This window comes from Rhopalosiphum padi, chromosome 3 (genome assembly GCF_020882245.1).
Source record: "Rhopalosiphum padi isolate XX-2018 chromosome 3, ASM2088224v1, whole genome shotgun sequence".
NCBI lineage: Eukaryota > Metazoa > Arthropoda > Insecta > Hemiptera > Aphididae > Rhopalosiphum > Rhopalosiphum padi.
Window position 1 is genome coordinate 68,118,927 of NC_083599.1, and position 22,869 is coordinate 68,141,795.

General features: G+C 31.0%; 2 protein-coding genes across 2 annotated transcripts; both read right to left on the reverse strand.

Annotated features, from left to right (window-relative positions):
* Window positions 1-2,585: 2,585 nt before the first annotated feature.
* Window positions 2,586-3,548, reverse strand: LOC132925483 (zinc finger protein 239-like). Its single transcript, XM_060989876.1, has one exon. It carries the CDS (start codon window positions 3,546-3,548, stop codon window positions 2,586-2,588), a length of 963 nt encoding a protein of 320 aa, XP_060845859.1.
* A 5,629-nt stretch (window positions 3,549-9,177) lies between these two features.
* On the reverse strand, window positions 9,178-9,756 carry LOC132925484 (endothelial zinc finger protein induced by tumor necrosis factor alpha-like). Its single transcript, XM_060989877.1, has one exon. It carries the CDS (start codon window positions 9,754-9,756, stop codon window positions 9,178-9,180), a length of 579 nt encoding a protein of 192 aa, XP_060845860.1.
* Window positions 9,757-22,869: the final 13,113 nt, after the last annotated feature.

Genomic DNA, 22,869 nt, shown 5'->3' on the forward strand with positions numbered 1-22,869 from the left:
ATTGCAATGATTAGATAATAAAAATAAACCCACAGATATTGTTTACGTCTGATTTATAAATAGATTTTGTTGTGTTACCATACGGACACACCGGGCGTTGAACGGTTAAGTGGAAGTGTCTATGCTAATACAACAATTATATATTTGTTTATTTGTAGCTAATAAAAAGTTCCAGACAGAAAAAAAAATGGTTTCATGATCAATAAAATAAAAGGACTCATTAAATATATTTACTTAATCTTATTTGTCATGAAGCTGTGTTTGTGTTAAATAATTTTATGTTATAGGTTTGGAAAAATAACTGTTTTTGAGTAAATATGGCATCATTTTGGGATCTAATATTATTTAAAACCGCCTGTGAATTTTAGAAAAATTGGTTATAATCAGTGCTTGATTTGGAAAAAAACTAGAAGGGGCACTCAGCGGATGTTGGATGAATGAGCGTTCCACGCAGATTAACTGTGACATTACCGTGGGGGGCGAAGCCCCCCACACCCCCCTTCAGTCACCCATAATCCCAGAAAATCATTCAATTTATTATACACAAATATTTTAAAAGAAACAAACACTTGTTTATTAATTATTTTTTTTAAAACATTAAATGTAAATTAATTAATTATTCTACAAAAATAAATAAAAAAAAAACAAAACTTGAACTATGCATTAAATAAAGTCCATAAATGTTCATGTGAATTATCTTCATTTTTAAAAGATCGTTTAGGACAGTTAACTTCATCTGAATTTCTTTTGCCACTTTTAATCCAGCTCTCAACATAATGATCTGGTTTGAACAACTGAACTGGAGGTCCGATACAGTTAAGAAAAACTAATGAAGATATATGCTCTGTAGTTAAAGCATTTCTTTTTGATGTTACTATGTTGTTTATCGCACTGAATGATCACTCAAATTCAGAGGATAAAATAGCAATTGTTCTGACTGCAGTCAAAAGAGGATGTAAATAGTTTATTTGTGAGGAATCTTTTGTATCTTTAAACTCACGGAATCCTCAAATCGTAGTTTTTTCATCTAAATGAAATCTTGTAACTAACCTTCTAACACAGTAATCTCTATACTGAATATCAACATTATCAGGCCAGTTATTTTAATTTAACACATCCAAATCTTTTAAAAGTTCATCAAATTCAATTTTAAAGTCATTTTTATATTTAGACGCATGAGTTGCTTGTGTAGTAAATAGTCTAGTACGCATGTTATTAGCTAAACTCATAAGAAACTGACCATGTTTAATTTTAGGAATTGATTTGTTTGTGACTAATTGTACATATTTGAATATAAAATGTATCCCTTCATCCACAGCTTCTTGTGTTTTTGGCCCACATATATTAGCCATCGAATCAAATATTCTAATGGTACGTTCTATAGCTCTATTTGCAGCTGGAAGTGATAAACTTCTTTCTTGCAACTGCAACGATAAGTCTGCAAGTTCAGACATCTCATACATGATTCCTGAAATAAAAAGAAAGTCGATTAAAAAGCTTCATGTAAATATAAAATGTACTAAATTTGCCTAGATTTGTAACAAATTCTACTGATGTTAGAATACGTTTTAGGCCCACATATTTAGATCTTTATTTTGAGTCTCTTTTTATATCATTAGCTGCTTTGGAAAAATGATCAAATAATGGTACATAATTATTCCAAACTGATTTTAATGTTTTTTCACTAGAAGCAATCCATCTAATAGTGAAGATTTTACCAATATGTAAGAGTTTCATTTCTAATGAAGCAGCACACTTACTAAGTTCATGCATGTTATTGGGTGATTGATGATACAATGCATATACTTTTTCTATGAATGACTGAAAATGATTTGTTCCTTGAACTTCTTTTAATGCATCAGATACTGCTAATTCTAGTCGATGGTTACAGCAATGCCAAATTAAAATTTTGGGATACATGCTTTGTAGCTGAACACCGACACCTGACAATCTACCCCGGTTAAAATATTAATCAAGTATTAATAAAATCACATTTCTAATTTAACTGGGGATTGATAAAATGGCTCTAAAAATGAATAGTCTTGCAGTCAGGAGGAATATGTGTTCTAAATATCGTACACAAATTAATCAACGGTTATACAGTCAATTCTGAATTACTAAGTAATTTAAATTTACACGTTATTCAACGTAAATGTAGGTCTACAAATATTTTTTATATTCAATTACAGAAATCTAATTATTAAAAAAATGGTAACTAATGATAACAATATATATATTTTTTTATATTAGATACTGATGTCTGATTTAAATTATACCGTTTTAAAACGCACCTTGTTATATATTTATATAAAATATTGTATAATATTTTTATATATATATCGTTATTGTATAATAACGACTAAATGGTATTCGTCACAATTGTTAATAAATATATAACTTTATTTTTGATGTACAGAAAACAATGCATTTTACAAGAATGTACACTGTGCGTTATTAACTGTCAACGACATAATGATCAACAGTATCATTAATTATTAAAATCATAATGAAAGCATTATTTTGTAAAACACATCCAGCGATTTACCGGGGTGTCCACAAAAACATCGATTTTGTTTGTCCTTTTATTATGACTCGTCGGACTGTCCCAAGGACATTCCACTGACATCATTTGTTACACTTGTGCTTTTTTTTTCACCCGTATGCGTCCGCCTATGTATATTCAGTAACATTCTTCGAGAGAATACCATATCACACACGTCACATCGGTACGGTCTTTCACCCGTGTGCGTTCTCTGGTGTCTGGTCAGATTGCAGCTTTGAGAGAACGACTTATTGCATATATCACATCCGTACGGTCTTTCACCCGTATGCGTCCGCTGGTGTACAGTCAGTTTGCTATTACTGATAAATTTCTTGTCACATATCTCACATGCGTAGGGTTTTTCACCCGTATGCGTCCGCTTGTGTACTGTCAGTTGACTGTTTTGAGTGAACGAATTATTGCAAACATCACATCGGTACGGTTTTTCACCAGTATGTGTCCGCTTGTGTATAGTCAGATGGCAGTGTTGAATGAACGACTTATGACAGACATCACATCGGTACGGTCTTTCACCCGTATGCGTCCGCTGGTGTACAGTCAGTTTGCTACTATTGATGAACTTCTTGTCACATATCTCACATGCGTAGGGTTTTTCACCGGTATGTATCCGCCGGTGTTCAGTCAGTGCACTATTACTGACATACTTCTTGTCACATATCTCACATGCGTAGGGTTTTTCACCCGTATGCGTTCGCTTGTGTACAGTCAGATTGCTGTTTTGAGAGAACGACTTATTGCAAACTTCACATCGGTACGGTCTTTCACCCGTATGCGTTCGCTGGTGTACAGTCAGATGGCTGTTTTGAGTAAACGACTTATGACAGACATCACATCGGTACGGTTTTTCATCTTTGTACGTACGCGGGTTTACCGTCAATTCGCTGTTAGTTACAATGCTCAGATTACAAAAGTCGTTCAGATAGGGTTTCTCTCTCGTTTCTGTCCATCCACGAATCGGCAGATGACTGTACTGAGTAAATGTCATTTCGCACACAAGATTCCGTCACACGTATTATCACAATTGTACTAAAAAAATTAACAAGTCGGTCAACTTATTAAGTTACCAAAGTATTAAGAAATATTCCAACTGGTACGAGAACGTAAGTGTTTAAAATAACGTATTTAAAAATCAATATACTGAGTATTAGATTAGTTGTCAACACAATATTTTAAGCCAATATTATGTGTATCTCTGCCGTTATTAGCACAATAATGGGTTAGATATGTATATTTACTATTTTGTTTTAATGACGTCAAAAAAAAAATAAAAAATTTAGGGTTTTTGAATCGTTTTTTATTTGTTTAATAATAAATAATAAAAATAACGTTATTATTACCGCACTTATCCTCTAGTTATGTCTCTTATGAACGTAAAACACGGTAAATTTGAGATCACCGAAATTAATGTTAGTTATTATTATTATATTATGCTATTAGTCGGTAAATTGACTAATGAAATTAGTTATTTAAAATGCATGAACGATAAACTGTACTGAACGTACTGTAAAGCCTATAATAATTTTAGTTCGATTTCGATCGTGTTGTTGGTGTAAACGTTTGTGTAACCTTTTTTTTTTTTATGTAAATAAAACTTTAACTCTTAAAATACTATAAAATGACTTCGGTGATTTTAAGCGAAAAAAATAAAACATTAAACAATATTGATGGATGCAATTTTCGTTATCAAAAAACATTAAAAAATGATATTTAACGTTGGAGCTGCTGTAAAAAGACGTGTAAGTCATACATTAAAATAAATAATGACAATGAGATTATCGAACGTGCTAATGATCATAATCATATTAAAGATTCTGTTTCAGTATTTAATAGACAACAATTGAATAATAATTTAAAGTGAAAGGCTATAGAAGAACTTTATGATAAACCATCAAAACTTATTCATGGAGCTTTATCAAATGCTTGCATATGGGGCTTACATTAATGGATGTTAGGTTAATGTTTATATTTTAATGTTATTTAGTCAACTACCAATAATACATTTTTACAGGGTCATTGCAAAATCTTATTTAGATAAAAAAGGCATTATAGTTGAATCATTTTCAAAAAATCTTCCTGGTATAGATTGGGCGCGTAGTATGGTAAAAAGACATAACAATATAGTTAGTCAACACGTAGCTACTAATATTGCCAGATGTCATGCAGAAGTCTCTCCCCAATGTATTTCAGAATATTTTGATAATTTGCAACAAGTACTTGAGCATATACCCCCTTAAAATATTTATAATTATGAGGAAACAAATTTACAGGATAATCCAGGAAAAAAAAACTTATTTTTCAACGTGGAACAAAATATCCTGAGCGTGTACAAAATCACTCTAAGTCAGCTACATCTATTATGTTTTGTGGTTCAGCATCTGGAATTCTTTTGCCTCCATAATTCATATATAAATCAAATGACATGTGGACTGAAGGAGAACCAAAAGGAGCTCCATGTTGTCCCGAACTTTGTTGCTCTAGAGGATCTAGATATAATCGTTCATCTCATAGATGGATTGATAGTATTACATTTAAAGACTGGTTTACAACCAGTTTTTTACCACATACTAAACGTCAGCCTGGAAGAAAAGTTTTAATAGGGGATAACCTATTATCCCATATTCAACAAGATATTATTTTTGAATGTGAACAAAATGATATTGACTTTGTTTGCCTTCCAAAGAATTTCACACATTTAACCCAGCCTTTAGATGTAGGGTTTTTCAGACCGTTGAAACAAGCATGGCGAAATGCATTAAATGAGTAGAAAAACCAAAATACAAGATTGAATACTAGAATTTCCAACGATTTGCAAGCATCATTTAAAGCAACAGGCATCTTTCCATTGAATAAACAAAAAGCGATAGACAAATTACCAAATACTGAAAATTCAGATAAATTAATTAATGACACTGTTACCGATTATTTGAAAAGTCAACGATACCCAAACACAGATGAAAACTCAAGGAAAAAAAGAAAGAAGATAACTGTAGCTGCAGGAGCAAGTATAACAATGGCTACACTTGGTTTCAATAATAATGACATTTCTGAAGTAAGCAGTCTTCCAATTCTAACCAATGACTCTGAGTCTGATGAGGAAGTCATAGATAACTCTAATTCCAGAATATCAACCGCCAAGTGTAGAAAACATTAAAATTGGAACATTTATCTTAGTTAGTGTTAAATTTGGTAAGCGTGGAATGTCAATTTATATTTATCTTGCTGTAATATCAAATATCAAAAATAACATTATAATAGTAACAGGACTTAAGTCATTGGATACTACCAAACAAACATTTAAATTGATTAAAGATGATGTTTTTGAAGTAAATCTGGAACAAATTCAAGCAGTCTTGAAGTATCCTAAAATTGAAGGTGTAGGAAAATCTATTAAGTATAAGTTTTCTCATGCATTGGATGTAAGAAAAGCTTAAAGTTACATAGTATGACATGATAAAGACCTTGTAAAGTGCGCTAAATGTCAACACGGTTGGCATCTCGCTTGTACATCTCTTTCTAGCTTTTCTGGTGAGTCTCTTAAAAAGCGAATTATTTCATGGCTTTACACCACATGTGAAGCTTCAAAACTTGGAATTAAGAAAACTGCATTGTCTACTCCTTTGAATATTGATTACGTTTCTAAATAGATAACATTCTGGCTGCAGTTAATGAAATTAAAACTACACTTTCTAAGCACGAACAATTTTTTGGTAAGCTCAATAGAAAAATCGACGATGTTTCAAATCAATTGCGTGATATAGGTATTCGTATTACTAGAAGATAAAGTAACGTTAACAGAAACCCGTTTATCTAAATTAGAGTCCACGAATACCTTAACAGATAATAACATAATATCTGAAGTTTCCGACAGACAGTTAAGATCACGTAATATGATTATATTCAATGTTCCAGAATCTGATGTTAATATATCGGAAAATGACTCATCTGTAATTAAATCTATTTTCGATAGTCTAGCTATAGTTATGACTCCTACAGCCATCATCAGATTAGGTAGAAAATCTACAAAACCTCGCCCATTAAAAATTACTCTGCAAGATGCATCTGATGTATACGTCATTCTTCAAAATAAACACAAATTGCATTCAACTACAAGCTACAGCTACATTCGTATTTCTCCGGATCGCACCCAAATGCAACGTGATCAACTTCGAAACATCTATACCAAGCTTGAAGAACGAAAAGCAGGCGGTGAGACATATTTAATTGTCAAGTTCTTAAAGGTATTTCAACTATTTCAAAATACTCGTAAACGGTCCTGTTTCTGATCACTTAAATATATACTATCAAACTGTCCGCGGAATAAATACTAAATTAAATGTCTTAATGCGCAATGTATGCTTATCTGAATATGATATCATTAGTCTTTCTGAAACTTGGTTATCGCCAAATGTCACTTCATCGGAATTAGTTTTTAATAACTATACTACTTATCGCCATGACCGTAATTCAAATACAAGCAACTGCTCTAGAGGGGGTGGTGTTCTATTATCTGTTAATAATAAATATTGTTCTCGTGTGTTATCTGTACCCACCAGTCCAGTTGAGCAATTATTTGTACTAATTAAAATTAATGCTACCTATATACTAGTAAGTAATGTTTATTTTCCATTTCGTTCTGACATAGATAACTAAAATATTCATTTTAATATCATTAGTAACCTACTGTCTAGTTTACCTTATGTAAGAAATATAATAATGGTTGGTGACTACAATCTTCCAAAATTACTTTGGCTCCCTAGCTCTGTAGGCTTTTTCCATAGTTTATACAACTTAATATTACCAGAGTCGGAATTATTGTCTAAATTATCTTTTTTAAATATTTTTCAATTTAATCATATAGTAAATAACAATGACTCTATTTTAGATTTAATTCTATCTGATGCAAATAACGTATCAGTGAATAAGTCAGATTTCCCGCTTCTTCTTTGTAATGTTTATCATCCAGGCTTACTTATCACTTTCCCCATTACTATAATTAATCCTATTGATTATAATTTATGTATTTATAATTTCTATAACTGTAATGTATTGTACATTGTTTTTTTTTCTTCTCTATTTCCATCAATTTCCAACGACATGTGAAATGATATTGCAAAACGCAACGAGTTGCACGATCTAGTTACAGTTTAAGTTTCTTTAGTGAGAACAAAGCCTATCGCGTTGCTGTCATCAGTTGCTTTTGGTGAGAACACGGCCTCAAAGATTAGATTGGCTATAGATGAGTTGTGGCCCGGTAATATTTTAGCATTAGGTTAGTTCTGGCCTGGGAAACCTTTCCATCTAATCTAATTTTATTAATATTGTGCAGCATCAAAACCAGTATCTTATATAAAGTATAGCGTCGATATTTCAGACGCAAAATATTACAGTGTCTGTTAGTTTACACTGCTATTCACCACTCAGTATATCTACGAAGACTACAAATTCTGTTTGTGTGTGTTATACAATTTATTTTTATTATATAAAATTGATGTAAAAATAAATTAAATGCAAGATATATACGAGGTAATGTAATTTTCTAGATACAGAATTTCTATTTTCTTAATTATTATTTAAATAATATTTTGCATTGTCAGGTGACTGAAAATCTAGATTTAGATGTTACGTTTTGTTAGACCATTTCATTCAATAAACATTATTTCTAAAAAATCGTCATCAGTTCTAGGAGTTATAGGTAGGGGACTTGTATAGATTTTAGTTATCCTATATCCTTTAAAACACTATATTTTTCACTAGTTCGTTCTATTCCCAATTATAATTCAATAATCTTGTCCCTTTTTGTAAATACTCTTAATATTCATTTTCTTGGAACTATTCAAAATCGCTTCCCACGCTTAATATCTTGAAAATGGGATATTCCACGTTAACCTTGTTCATCATATAAGCTATTGCTAGACACACTAAATATGAATAGTCTTGCAGTCAGGAGGAATATGTATTCTAAAAATCCTACACAAATTAATCAACGGTTATACAGTCAATTCTGAATTAATAAGTAATTTAAATTTAAACGTCCTCCAACGTAAAAGTAGGTCAACAAATATTTTTTATAATCAATTAAAGAAATCTAATTATTAAAAAAATGGTCCTTTAATAAAAAGAGCAATGAAGTAAGCGAAAGATACCCTAATAGATTCATTTAATTTTAACAACATTAAATTCTTTTTATAATTATATTGTTTGACATTTTTACTGAACTTATTATTATTTATTAAATTATTACAGTTTATGCGAACTGTATTAAATTATTATAAAATAATTAAAAAATAATAATAATAATATATTGTATTGGGTTTTACATTGTTTAAATGAATAGATAATGTATAATGCTCATAGCTTTACTAATTTATTAAAAATAGATAATAACGACATAATGATTTTCGTCACAATCGTTAATAAATATATAACTTTATTTTTGATGTACAGAAAACAATGAATTTTACATGGGTGTGCGTTATTAACTGTCAACGATATAGTGATCATTATTTTGTAAAACACATCCAGCAATTTACCGGCAAGTCCACGAAAAACATCGATTTTGTCCTTTTATTGTGATTCGTCATATTGTCACTAGGACATGCGACTGACAGCATATATCACACTTGTGCGTTTTTTTCACCCGTATGCATCCGTCGGTGTTCAGTCAGTGCACTATTACTGATCAACTTCTTGTCACATATCTCACATGCGTAGGGTTCTTCACCGGTATGCGTCCGCCAGTGTGTATTGAGATTGCTGCTTTGAGAGAACGACTTATCGCACATTTCACAACGGTACGGTTTTTCACCCGTATGCATCCGACGGTGTATAGTCAGTGCACTCTTACAGATCAACTTCTTGTCACATATCTCACATGCGTAGGGTTTTTCACCCGTATGCGTTCGCTTGTGTATAGTCAGATGGCTGTTTTGAGTGAACAACTTATTGCAAACATTACATCGGTACGGTCTTTCACCCGTATGAGTCCGCTTGTGTACAGTCAGATGGCTGTTTTGAGTAAACGACTTATGACAGACATCACATCGGTACCGTTTTTCATCTGTGTGCGTACGCGGGTTTACCGTCAATTCGCTGTTAGCTACAATTCTCAGATTACAAAGGTCGTTCAGATAGGGTTTCTCTCTCGTTTCTGTCCGTCCACGAATCGGCAGATGACTGTACTGAGTAAATGTCATTTCACACACAAGATTTCGTCACAGGTATTTTCACAATTGTACTAAATAATTTAACAAGTATAGGTTAAAATATTAAGTTATTAAGACACCAAGAAACATTCCAACTGGTACGAGAACGTGAGCGTTTGAAATAACGTATTTACAAACTGAAAATTAGATTAGTTGTCAACACAATATTTCAAGCCAATAGTATGTATATCTCTGTCGTATGTGCTAATAATGGGTTAGTTATGTATGTTTACTATTCTGTTTTAAAGTCGTCTGGTTTTTTGAATCGTGTTTTGAGAAGTTTAATACTAAATAATAAAATAACGTTATTCAATCCACACTTTATTATTTAATATTTTGATAGAAGAATAATCAAACATTTAGAGTAGGACGTCATACCCGCAACTCACAAGTTGTGTCTCCGTCTTACGAACGTAAAACAGCTAATTTGACATCAGCGGGATTAATTGTATGTTGATAGTTATTATTATTATATTATGCTATTAGTCAATTTACTTACCTATTATCAGTTTTTAAGAATTAATCATGTCGATAGGTTTTACAAATCGCCAGGGAGGCGGTGAAAAACAACAATCTTTATACATTTTTATGTTGGTAATTGTTTATATTTAATCTTTTTCTGGAACTGTTAGGGTAGATTATAGAAATATATAATTATTAATACACGTATGCATTTACAACATCACCAAATTTAATGAAATAGTATTACTTATTACATAAATACATGAAATATTTTAATATTTAATTGGAGCATTTGGAACCGAAAATACCCGAAAAATTCACTCCCAACAAATATTGGGGTTTCGGTTCCAGATTAGGTTCCTAAGAAAATCCAAAAAGGGCAAAGGTACAGTTCCTGTTAAATTATTTGTACTTTTAATTTCGGTTCAAAGCCCTGTAAACTAGACAATCGATATAGGTACTATACTTATTATTTAATAAGTAATAATTATTAAAATGTATAACATAATAATATTATCAATTTATTTAATCCGTAGGGAGCCCTCAATTATGTTTTACATTTTACTATGTTTGTGCACTATATTTTTATATTAAAACACCTTTATGATATAACTAATTAATTACAATAATTGGCCAAACTGAAAAATGGATATAGGTATACGGTTTTAATGGATACGTTCAACGATGCAACAACACTGACACATCCCATCTCCTCAAAATTTATTCGATGGAGCCTAGTTATATGGTTTCAATGGATACGTCCTGTGTAACAGGTGAATCGCAACCCCGGTTAACCATACCCCCGGGGTATGCTTTGCCAAGGTTTATAATATCCCCGGTAAAAATTTCCTAGGATATTCTCCCCCCCCCCAAGGTGAAAACCGTGGGTGCAAATATCCTAGGATATGTTACCCTCTAGCTTTTTATACCGGGAGGGGCAAATAGCACAATTTATAAGAAACCTTGTACTACATTTTCAAGATTTATTGAACTGCTTAAATTTTTTATCGATATTTCCAAAAAAAAATATTTAGAACAATCGAAAATTTTAATTGTTAATAAATAGATCGATAAAGGGAAAAAGTCGGTTTTACAAATTGGCTTTTTTGAATATAATACATTTTAAAATATTTAATATTTTAATACCAAATAAGTTACTTCTTATGTCAGAACATCCTGAAACATAATTTATATATAAATTATAAATACAGGGTGATTTTTTTTTTATCATAAAACACTCTTTATTTCAAAAATTATTCATGTTTTTGTAAATATTTTTTACATAGTTTCAAGTTATTAAAAAATTATATTTTCAAATATTTTTATCCTTATATTTGTTTATGTTTTTACTTTTTTGATGTGCTTAAGAAATGCAGCAGGCGAGACAATAATAGCATAACGTGACCTGGGTAACCAAAGATAAAACATGGTACTGCAAGCAAACAAAAATTAAAATATCTATCTACGGGGAATATGATGATGCCAGTAGGGGTATTCTAAGTTTTCTAAATGCCATTGCTATTTTTTTAGTCCACAGAAATTGGTGCGATAAGCGACTTTATTCGGAAGAAATAAAACAAAAGGTTTTGATTGATTTTTTGTTTTAGTTTTGGGTCTTGATTATTTCCCCAAAAGTCCCCGGTGATAATGCATGTGCTAAAGTTTTAAGTGTAGTTGTAAGGGGTGAAAATTGCTTAAAAATCAGTTTATCACAAAAATCTCCTAAAATATCAATTGTACAACTAAAATATCTATATACTAAATTAAAGCTGAATAAATTATCTATAAAAAAGTATCCCTAGTCATTAAGCCTACAATCAAAAGGTTTCAAAAAAAAAAATTAAAGTAAAAATAAGCATTTATAAGAATTTTTTTTTCCGAGAGAGATATTTATGAAAAATCATCGTTGTACGGTCTAAACTAAGCTAACACACTTTAAATTTTATAGGTATTATAGTACATCTGATATATCGGATTATATTAATTATATTTTTATTATTACATACTCGTGTTTGTGAATGAACCTCGTTTGTTCAGCTGACACACCGCTGCCTAATCAACGGGTTTTTCCCGCCAGACATTAAATATCCGTCGATGGAACTATTAATAAATATTAATTATAATCGTGTTATCGTTTTATTGGTTGTTCGGGCAGACGTAACAGCAATGTGGTAATATTCATCAGTATTGAGTTGTTTGCGAGCGCAACTCACGTATTTTTCGTTTCTTGGTTTCGTTAAAATGGCAGATTTATGTGCGATTTATGAGAAACTCTTTAGCTATGGAGATATTGTGCAGGTCGATTGTGGACTTCAAACGTTGATTAAGGCAAGTATTGAAAAAGATGGTGTAAAGACGAAATTATGATGAATGTATCTTCAATTGAAGCTCGTGTAAATTTTCGAGCATCGAGTATTACTGCATTTAAAAGAAATCGTGAAAGTGAAGGTGTTATATCGAGCCTACCAAAGAGTAGGGTACGATCAACTTTTGATTTTAAAAGATTGTTTTATTTGAGGATTAGTAGCTGACGAAGAAAAAGAAAAATGCAAGTGATTTAATAAATTGTGTTACCGCTATTAACTGCAGACAACAAACTGGAACTTGCAGACAAAAAAGGTGATGGATGTTTTAAAAACTGTAAAAATATATTGTATGTTTCGAAATTGATTTAGTGGCAGCGGAAGCACGATACCACCAGAAATGTTTGCATAAATTACATAATCCTGGTACAGATGAGAAAAGGGTCTATGTAGCTGTTGCAGTAGACTATTTTAGTAAGTAGTGCGAAGTTCGTGCTTTGCATGACAAAACAACAAAAAGAGTAGCTCGATTTGTTTATGGAGATATAATTTGTCGTCAATTACTCGTCATGGATGTCCTACAATAGAGATCAGTGGCTAGAACACGATTGAGCAAGAAAATAGGCGCGTCGTTGCCACTTTGTACCGTAGAATATTATTATTAAAAAATAAAATAAATTTTAACATACATATTTATCGGTGCAACACGATTGCGCACCAAATTATATATGTATATAGTATATATTATAGGTACTATGTATAATAATTTATGTATAACCTAAAACAATATATACAATACAAATTGTTTTTTTCCTAAATTACATGTATGCTAAATGTATAGGTTATTACTAGAGCTAGGATTTTAATGACCTAAAAAATACACAAAAATGCACTAAAAAAAATGCAAAAATGACCTAAAAACTCTAAAAAATGAATTTAAAAAATGACCTAAAAATGTACTTAGATGAGTGAAAAAATTTATTTTTAAAATATTAATTAATAATTATGATTTATGAATAAAATAGGTATAAATTTGACTTGTGAATTCAACCGCTTCCTGGTATAATTATTCTGAAAAATCAATAAAATCATATATTAAAATAAATTAATGAAAAATATGTCATATTTTTTTACCTGTACACATATTATTGCATTGCACAATTAGATGATTCTTAAGATTTTCAAACAGGAAGCAGCGACGGCGGTCAGATAAAATGTTTTTATATGAAGAAAAACTTCGTTCAACGTCCACAGAAGTAACAGGGGCATATTTGAAATGAACCATATCATTTAAAGTTAGGTCTTCCGGAATACCATCTCTACTTGTATTTTCACCGTCCAGAATAGCAGATATATTTTTTAAAACTTTGAACCCATTATTTTTCATCAAAACATTATTCAATTTGTTTGATATTGTTTATCCGAATACATTAGGAGCAAGGGACAATGTAGTTTCAATTTTTTTAATTGTATTAATAGTTTCTGATAATAAGACTCCAGAAGCCTCCAGCTTTTTTATTTCTGAAGGAATGAAACCAAAATTAGATTTTATATAAATCAAATTAGCCTCTAAACTTGATTTAGACATAAGTTCTTTTGCTTCTTTTATATTAGTCGAATCATCATGATTTAATTCAAGTACAACTTTTTTTACATAAGAAAAATTCTCACAATAGTAATTTACAGCATCTAGCCAGGTTCCCCATCGCGTGATTACGGGTTCGGGTGGCAATGGAATACCTGGAGCAAGAGTTTTAAACATTTGTGTACGATATGGTGATTTTAAAAATATTTTTTTTACGCAACTTATAAGTTTATTGACATCTTGAAAATTTGTTCTTATTTCTTCCACAACTCTATAAATTGCATGCGCCACACAGGTTACGTGCACCATTTTTGAATATAGAGTGCAAATAGCTCTTCCTGCTTTCACCATATATGGGGCAGCATCAGATACAAAAATTACATTATCGTGTTTTATTCCTTCAGGCCATAATGTAAACATGGCTTTATCGAACGCTTTTGCAATGGTTGAATGATTTGTTTTTTCCAAGACATCAGAATATAACAAAAATATTTTTCCTGAATTTTCTGCTTCCAGGGTACCAATAACTACATAACGGCCTTCAACGTCTGTCGTTTCATCTACACTAACCCAAATTTTTTTATCGCCTACATACGTAATAACTTATTACGCATACCTACTAGCTGACATAGTCAAGTCGATATTTTTTTTTGTTCATATAAAAATAATCATACATATACCAAATTTAATGAGTAAGCGCATGTGTATTTATTTTTATTTATATAATTTTATCTGATCGTCGACTTGGTTTAACTCGGTTAACTACTAGTACTAGGAAAGACAATGTTTGTATATTTTTAGCATATTCCTATTCCGTCATATAAGGAGATCAAATTCTGTACAGAAAATTGGTCTACCAAAAAGCGCACGATTTTTTTCAGCCACCAGTAGCAGGTCGTTCGATAAGGGAGACACTATAATTCGTGTATAACAAGGATTGAATACGTTTTATAAAAGATTTTCAAAATAAATAGGTATGCTATTTTTTTTTAATGTTATGTGGTGTTAAAATCTATGTTAATTGATGAAAATACTATTCAAACGTAACTTTTTAAAATATGTTTGATTGATAACTTTAAACCTTTGATTTTTTTTTCATTTTAAATTAAATCAATTACAAATAAATTATACAATTTTTAAGATTAGGTAGGGTTACCGGATTTCGCCGGACAGTCCGGATTTCAAACACATGTCCGGATTTGAAAAATGTCCGGATTTTACAAAGGTAATCGTTTAACGTGGTTAAATTGATATAAAAAGTTATATCAGGTGGCAGATTTTTGGGTTCACTCTGTATAAATGAATAATATCTAATTTCTATTTTTATACATATTTTTTCCCGGCACGTCACGATATGCGACTACCTATTGGCTATTATTATCGTTGTTGCCATAAAATAAAAGATTAAAGTATTATCAAATATAGTCTTACTAAATTGTTAGTTATCTAGTATTATTATATATAATATAGTGTGTTAATTTGTTCACATGTAATGCGTACTGGAAAACGACTCGTATAATTCACTCGTCAGTTTCTTTTCTGTTTATGAGTGAAGAGGTGGTTGTCATTTGTTTTTATTATAGTTGTGTTTTGCTTGAAATATTAAATATTATAGTATTGTTAATTTTTGGTACTACGTCTTCACAAAATGCCTAAACGCAAGTGTGTTTTTACCGACAAACTAAAAGAAGAATATAAGTTTCTAAAACAGTGTCAAAATAGTAATGACCGCGTGAGATGTTCGACATGCAATTCCGAATTTTCTGTGGAGCATCGAGGACGGTATGATATTGAAAATCACATACAAAGTGACAGACACAAAAAGGCTAATCATGCAGTATCCACGGCAAGTATAAAATTTTTTTTTAAACACATTGATAGCACAAATGACGAATTACAGTGTGCGGCCAAAGAATCAACTTTTGCTTACCACACTGCAATACACGGATTAAGTTTTAGAACGTCAGACTGTACTGCCAAACTTATTAAAAAGTTTTTTGAGCCTAAATATTCAGGAGCTAGGACTAAAACGGAAGCAATTATTGTAAATGTTATATCTCCTTACATATTTAATAAATTACTTAAAGATCTCAGGGACGTAAATTTTGTTACACTAACGATTGACAGTTCTAATAGAAAAGAAATTAAACTGACTCCTATATGCGTTCGTTATTTTAATCAAAATGAAGGAATTAAAGTTAAACTTTTATATTTTGATCAATTTCCGGGTGAAACCTCTGATATTTTGGTAGACATCTTTTAAAATGTATTAAAAAGTATTCTATTGACTCAAAAGTTGTTTGTCTTTGTACTGATAACACTAATACTAACTTCGGTGGTGTAAAAAGAAATTGTTAAGAAAACAAGAATCCTAGAAAAACGATATTTTAGAAAAGGTAGTGAAGCCTTTAAGTGATACTTTGTTTGTAGGAAAGAACTGGACCTTTCAGCAGGATTCAGCGCCTGCACATAAAGCAAAAACCACACAACGCTGGTTAGAGGTCAATTTACCTGAATTTATCGCCGCTCAAGATTGGCCCTCGGGAAGTCCAGACCTCAATCCTTTGGACTACAGACTGTGGAATATTTTACAGGAGAAGGCCTGCTCTAAGCCCCATCGAAATATCGAATCATTAAAAGCCGATTTGGTAAAGTCAGCTGCCTCAATACCGTTAGAAGTGGTGCGTGCTGTCATAGACGAGTGGCCAGATCGTTTGGAATACCCCAAAAATACATAGCTCTAGTCAAAATGTGCAACATTAATACCAACTTTAAGGTACGATTCTGGCAAGAAACGTCAACACAATTTAAAGTGCAGACTGGCCTCCGCCAGGGCGATGCATTATCTCCAATGCTATTCAACATAGCTCTGGAGAAAGTGGTAAGGGAGATGTCAGAAGATCGAAAAATGAGTCTCGGCGATCTGAATGTTCTATTGGCATATGCTGATGACATAGTCATAATGGGAAACTCAAGAGATGATGTTATACAAACCACTCGAAAACTTCTGAAGACGAGCAAGAGGATGGGATTAGAGGTGAACCAACAGAAAACCAAATATATGTGTATGACACGAATAGATATAGATAACTCAGATCTAGAAGTAGATAATCTTACCTTCGAAAAAGTTAACCAATTCACATACCTCGGAGTAAAATTAACAGTACAAATATTATGCACAATGAAATTAAAAATAGATTATCAAGTGCTAACAAATGTTATTTTAGTTTATTAAAACTACTTAAATCAAAGCATCTATCTTATGAATCAAAGAAAATCCTATACACCAGTTACATTAGACCGATCATAACATATGGATGTGAGACATGGTCAACCACCAAGGGAAACCACCAGAGCCTAATTACCTTTGAAAGAAAAATACTAAGAAAAATTTATGGCCCTCTATATAACAGAGAAACAGAGCAATTTGAAAGAAGACATAATAATGATTTACGGGAGCTATACAGAAGACCAAATATTCTGTCATATATAAGGAGCAAAAGACTCGAATGGTTAGGACACGTATGGAGGGCGGATGGCCGAATTATTAAACAAGCTATGATAGCCAAAATGACGGGTAAAAGACCCCTGCGCAGACCCAAAACAAGATGGAAGGACTCAGTTGTGAAGGATCTAAGAGTGCTTCAAGAAAGGGCTCAGTTAGACATTGCGTATAATAGGGAAGAATGGAACAAGTTTGTGATGGCAGCGTTGGACCTCAATGGTCCCTTAAGCTGTATATGATGATGATGATGATGACACCTTTGTATAAGGGACAGAACTTATGGCACGACTAAGTAGAGTATAAAAGAGTCCTTTCACATGGAAATACGAGATTTTTGAGCTTATTACCTGCCATAGAACGGATACTGTTATTGTTTGACGCCTTAAAGTCGTATTTCATGACTATTGAAAACTGTCCTGCTGTGTTACTTGCATTTTTTGAAGACCCAGTATCTGAACTTTTTTTAAAGTTTGTGCATGGAACTGTTCAAATGTTCCAAATATCTATTCTCAAACTTGAGTCTGACCATATAACTGCTTCAGAAGCAACAGAAGTGTATGAAGAATTAGTTATCAAACTAGAAGAACGGAAAGCAAATAACTTTATACCATTTGCAGCTAAGCAGCTACTTGCTAAACTAAAAGATGATAATACAATCGATGCTGATAAGGAAAATCATTTTCGTAAAAATATGGAAGGTTTTTATCAAGCAGGGATAAATTATTTAAAACTTTGGGAAAATAGCTTTGACAAAGCTAACAAATTCAAATGGTTATCGTTACAAAATGATCCTACTTGGGAAGAGATGGAGGCTAGTGCAATAATTGTTGTGAGTATTGTACCAAATTCTATCAATGTGGATCAATTATTTGATGAACGGTCGTCTCTAGTCCAAGTACTATGACATCTGAAACCTAACTGGGCTTCACAACCAAAAGAATTGACACCAAAAATGCATGAAAAATGGACGAAAATATTTGATGCATTTTTTAGAAGCAACGTTTCCTTTTTGAATATTTTTAAAATAATAGAATTTGCCATGTATCTGCCTGGCACTTCAGCTCCCGCCGAGCGTATTTTTTCAATGATGGGGTCTATTTGGAGTGCTGAAAGAGGAAGATTGTCAATAACAGTTCTAAAAGAGCTACTTAATATGAAAACAAATTCTGATTTGACATGTTCACAATTTCATGATAAAATTAAAATTGACAAATGTTTTCTGAAGAAAATTAACGCATCTGAAAAATATGAAAAGAAAAAAGAATCAGGACCAAGCACGAACTAAATAATGAACTAATAAAAATTATTATGTAACACATTTTATAACATATTTAACCTAATTTATAGATCTAAATAAAATTGTATTAATGAAAGAACAATTTTTTTATTTTTTATTTTACCCCCCCCCCCCTCCCCAACGAAACAGAACTGATGTCCGGATTTGGTCTACAAACAGTATGGCAGAGTTTGGCATTATTCGAATAAAACGTTATTCGAATAATCATTCGAATAAAATATTATTCTTTATTCATTTATTTTTCATTTGATTATTCTAGTTTATTTTTATTCATCATTTTAATTTTTACGATGATTTGTTATTCTCTATTCTTATGGGTTATTCTAGATTTTTTTATTCATCATTTAATTATTCGTTATCCATTATTCTTTATTGTCGACCTTATCTCAAATGATTCGTGGATAATTTAAAATTCCAACTTGATTAAAAATTGAAACCGGTGTGTTTCATTTGTATTGGTATATTATATTATTATCTGCTATCGAAAATGTCAAAACCAAAAATCATAAATAATATTTTTATCTCTACATATATTGTACTATTTGTCCTCGACATCGACATGTTATTTAGTATTTACCCGCACATTGGGTTTTACTGCTTTAGTAACATTTGTAATTAGATTAAAATAAAGTCTGATATAATTTGATGTAGCTATATTATAATTTACAAGTGCTGAAATTGTATTTAATACACTATCGACGTTTGATATCGACAGTTCACAGTAGTTATTTTCATTTTTCTGTAAGTGTGTAAAATTAATACAGTTATGAATGATTTGAGTATTACGAGTGGCAGTGACACTGTTGAAGTTTATAATGATGAAAGCGGGTCAAGTTCATCTCAAACTGTAGAATTATTGGAGGGTCAGAGTCAAACTATTTCCCAAGATGACAGCAGTCATCAAAGTTGATAAAAACGGCCACTATACTTGATGGAACTTTTTTTAAACTGATTTCTTCTGACTCTAAAAATGTGATAGCAAGTTGTGTTAAATGTCAGCCAAAAAATGTAAACATTAAAGGATCTAAATTTTCATCGTCAAATTTTAAATCACATTTAAAGAGGAAGCACGATAGTACAGTTTTAGATGAATATGAAAATTATATAAATGACGCACGAAAAAAAGAAAAATATGAACATCCCAATAATACGAACTGTAAGAATAAATCAAAATACTCTCAAAATCAATTTGACGAAGATGTAACTAATTATATTATTCATTCAATGGCACCTCTCGGAACAGTAGAAAATCCATTTTTTTTTAAAAATTTTTATTGCATCTGGAATTCTTAAAAATAATAGTTTAACTTTAATGAGTCGCCGGAGCCTTAGTAGAAAAATCGAAACTCGTTTTAATACAAACATTGAAAAATTAAAAAGTACATTCGAAAAAGTAAATTACTTATGCACAACAGCTGATGTGTGGTCTGCAAAATGAAGAAGTTTTATGGGTGTAACCGTTCACTGGATTGATGAAGACTCGTTAGAGCGAAAATCAGTTAGCCTAGCATGTCGCCGTTTTAGAGGTGCTCATACACACGATAGAATCGCAAAAATATTACATAATATATACTACAAGTACAATTTGGACGTGACTAAGGTAAATGGTATATAATATAGTTAATTAGTTTTAATAGTTTATGGACTATTGCACACAAACGATACCTTAAGGTATGAATTATTTATATAGAACTTTTCTATAATTTATCAGACATGATTTTTTTGCGATTTATTTTTATCATTCTATGACGTATTTTTTGCTAAATAATAAACAATTTCATTAAGGGGATCGCAGCACACGTATTTTTCATGCGTTTTAGACCAATAAGCGGTAGTAAATTACACAGACTTCAGAATGTCCGATTTTAATTACGCTGGAGCCCCCTTAATAAAAATTGTAAAAAATGTATTTTTATTGATTTTTTGATTATTGTGGCTTAACTCAATAATGATAATAATTATCTGGTTTAATTTAATGAACTTGAACATTTTTTTTTTGGTCATAGGTAATAGCAACGGTTACAGATAATGGCAGTAATATGGTTAAAGCATTTGATGTATTTGGTGTAAAAATGACACATTTTAGAAAATTGAGTGATAGTAATGATACTGACGAAAGCGATAGCGATTCAAGTGTTCATAGTTTTCAAAGTGAAGATTTAGAAAATGAACCTTACGTTATTCTTTCTAGGCATATTCGATGTTGTGCTCATACATTGAGCCTTTGTGCTACTAGTGATATAATGAAAAATTGAAAACCATTATATCATCGCCACATATCCATGAAATGCATACTAGAGTCATGCAAAGGGTAATATGTTATGGAATGCGGCAAGTCGACCAAAATCAGCAGAGATAATTCAGTCAATTTTAGGACATACCCTATCAAGACCAGGTGAGACGAGATGGAATTCACTATTTGACTCGTTAACTCAAATTCAAAAAATAAAAGAAAAATCTAGTGAACTTACTAAAGCACTTAATTTAAAGCAGTGCACATTTACTGTTTCTGACCATAGTTACATTGAGGAATTTTTATTTTGTGTTAAGCCTTTATCACAAGCACTGGACATATTTTTTACCTTAAGATAGGCAAGTGATGTAATAAGTCATATATAACATATATAAATAATACACTAAAGTTTTGATACTTTTCCATTAAAGAATGTACCTACATTGTACATATACTGTAGGGCGCACAGTGGTATAAAAAACAATTTTAGGCGACCAAAAATACTATTTTTAAAACTAAAAAATTATTGTTTTTTTTTTATCAATAATTTATCTTTACAATATTATATGGTTAATTATAAAATTTCAAGTAAATTAGTTAACATACACCTGACTTATAGTGCTGTTCGTATAAAATATATACATTATTTGATTGATATTTTTAAACTTTCACATATTTTATATTATTTAATTCTCTCACTTGGAACGATAAAAAATATATTTTTCTTTTATGCAGTTATTATATATTGTCTTAAATGCCATAATAACAGATTTTTTTTTTTAGTATTAGCTATGTATATTATTGTGTTGAAATATTGGGTGTTTCAAAGGTTATTGAACTTTGGAGTAATGATACTTAAATTTACGCACTTTTACCAATTGTTCATTATATACATATTGTATAGGACATTGATAGCTATTTAATAATATAATAATTTTTTGCATTCAGTTGCAACAGTAATTTACAAATATGGATTTCTTTAAATAAATATGACGAAATATTGTAAAAACCATGGTTTTGGGGCTTTATCAACTTTTAGAAAGAAAAGGTATACAATCAAATAATTTATTACTGACAGTTGTAAAGATAAGACATGCACACTATTATAAAATATTGCACTAGTGAACAATTTGTTCAGTTGGTTATTTTCACGGGCGCATATTATCTATCGACTGTTGGTAAGATAATAAGTGCACTATTTGATTTAAATCGTTCTTATTTTTTGTTTATAATACTTCGTTTTTAAATTTAAAAATTATAAATTTTGAAGAATGGATAATCAGTTAATTAGTAAGTTACCTGCCATTCACGTTTATATTTATTGAATTAGATTTATAATTTTTCGTTTTAATTACGTCTTATATACTAATATTTCAATATCTAGTTAGGTACTATCACTTGATATTTTGTTATTTTTCGTTATTACTTATACAAATAATTTACGTATAGATATTTTTTTTTAGTTAATTCCACCTCTCGAAATGCATATAAAATACTATATTATCACGATCTGATTGAATTTTTATACCAAAAAGAATTTATCCAATGTATAACTAGTATCGGATCCCTTCTCCATCATCCACTAAATTTTGCCGTCCAATCAAATATATGTTTAAAAAAGAAACTATCGAGAGTACTAAAGATGAAGTTAAAGATATTGAAACACAAATACTTAAGCTTATAAACACAGATGTAATTTTTAACGAATCAGTCGTTCAT

Excerpts from the sequence above, each read along its gene's own strand:
- LOC132925484 (XM_060989877.1), bottom strand. The coding sequence starts at position 9,756 with ATGACATTTACTCAGTACAGTCATCTGCCGATTCGTGGACGGACAGAA.
- LOC132925483 (XM_060989876.1), bottom strand. The coding sequence starts at position 3,548 with ATGACATTTACTCAGTACAGTCATCTGCCGATTCGTGGATGGACAGAA.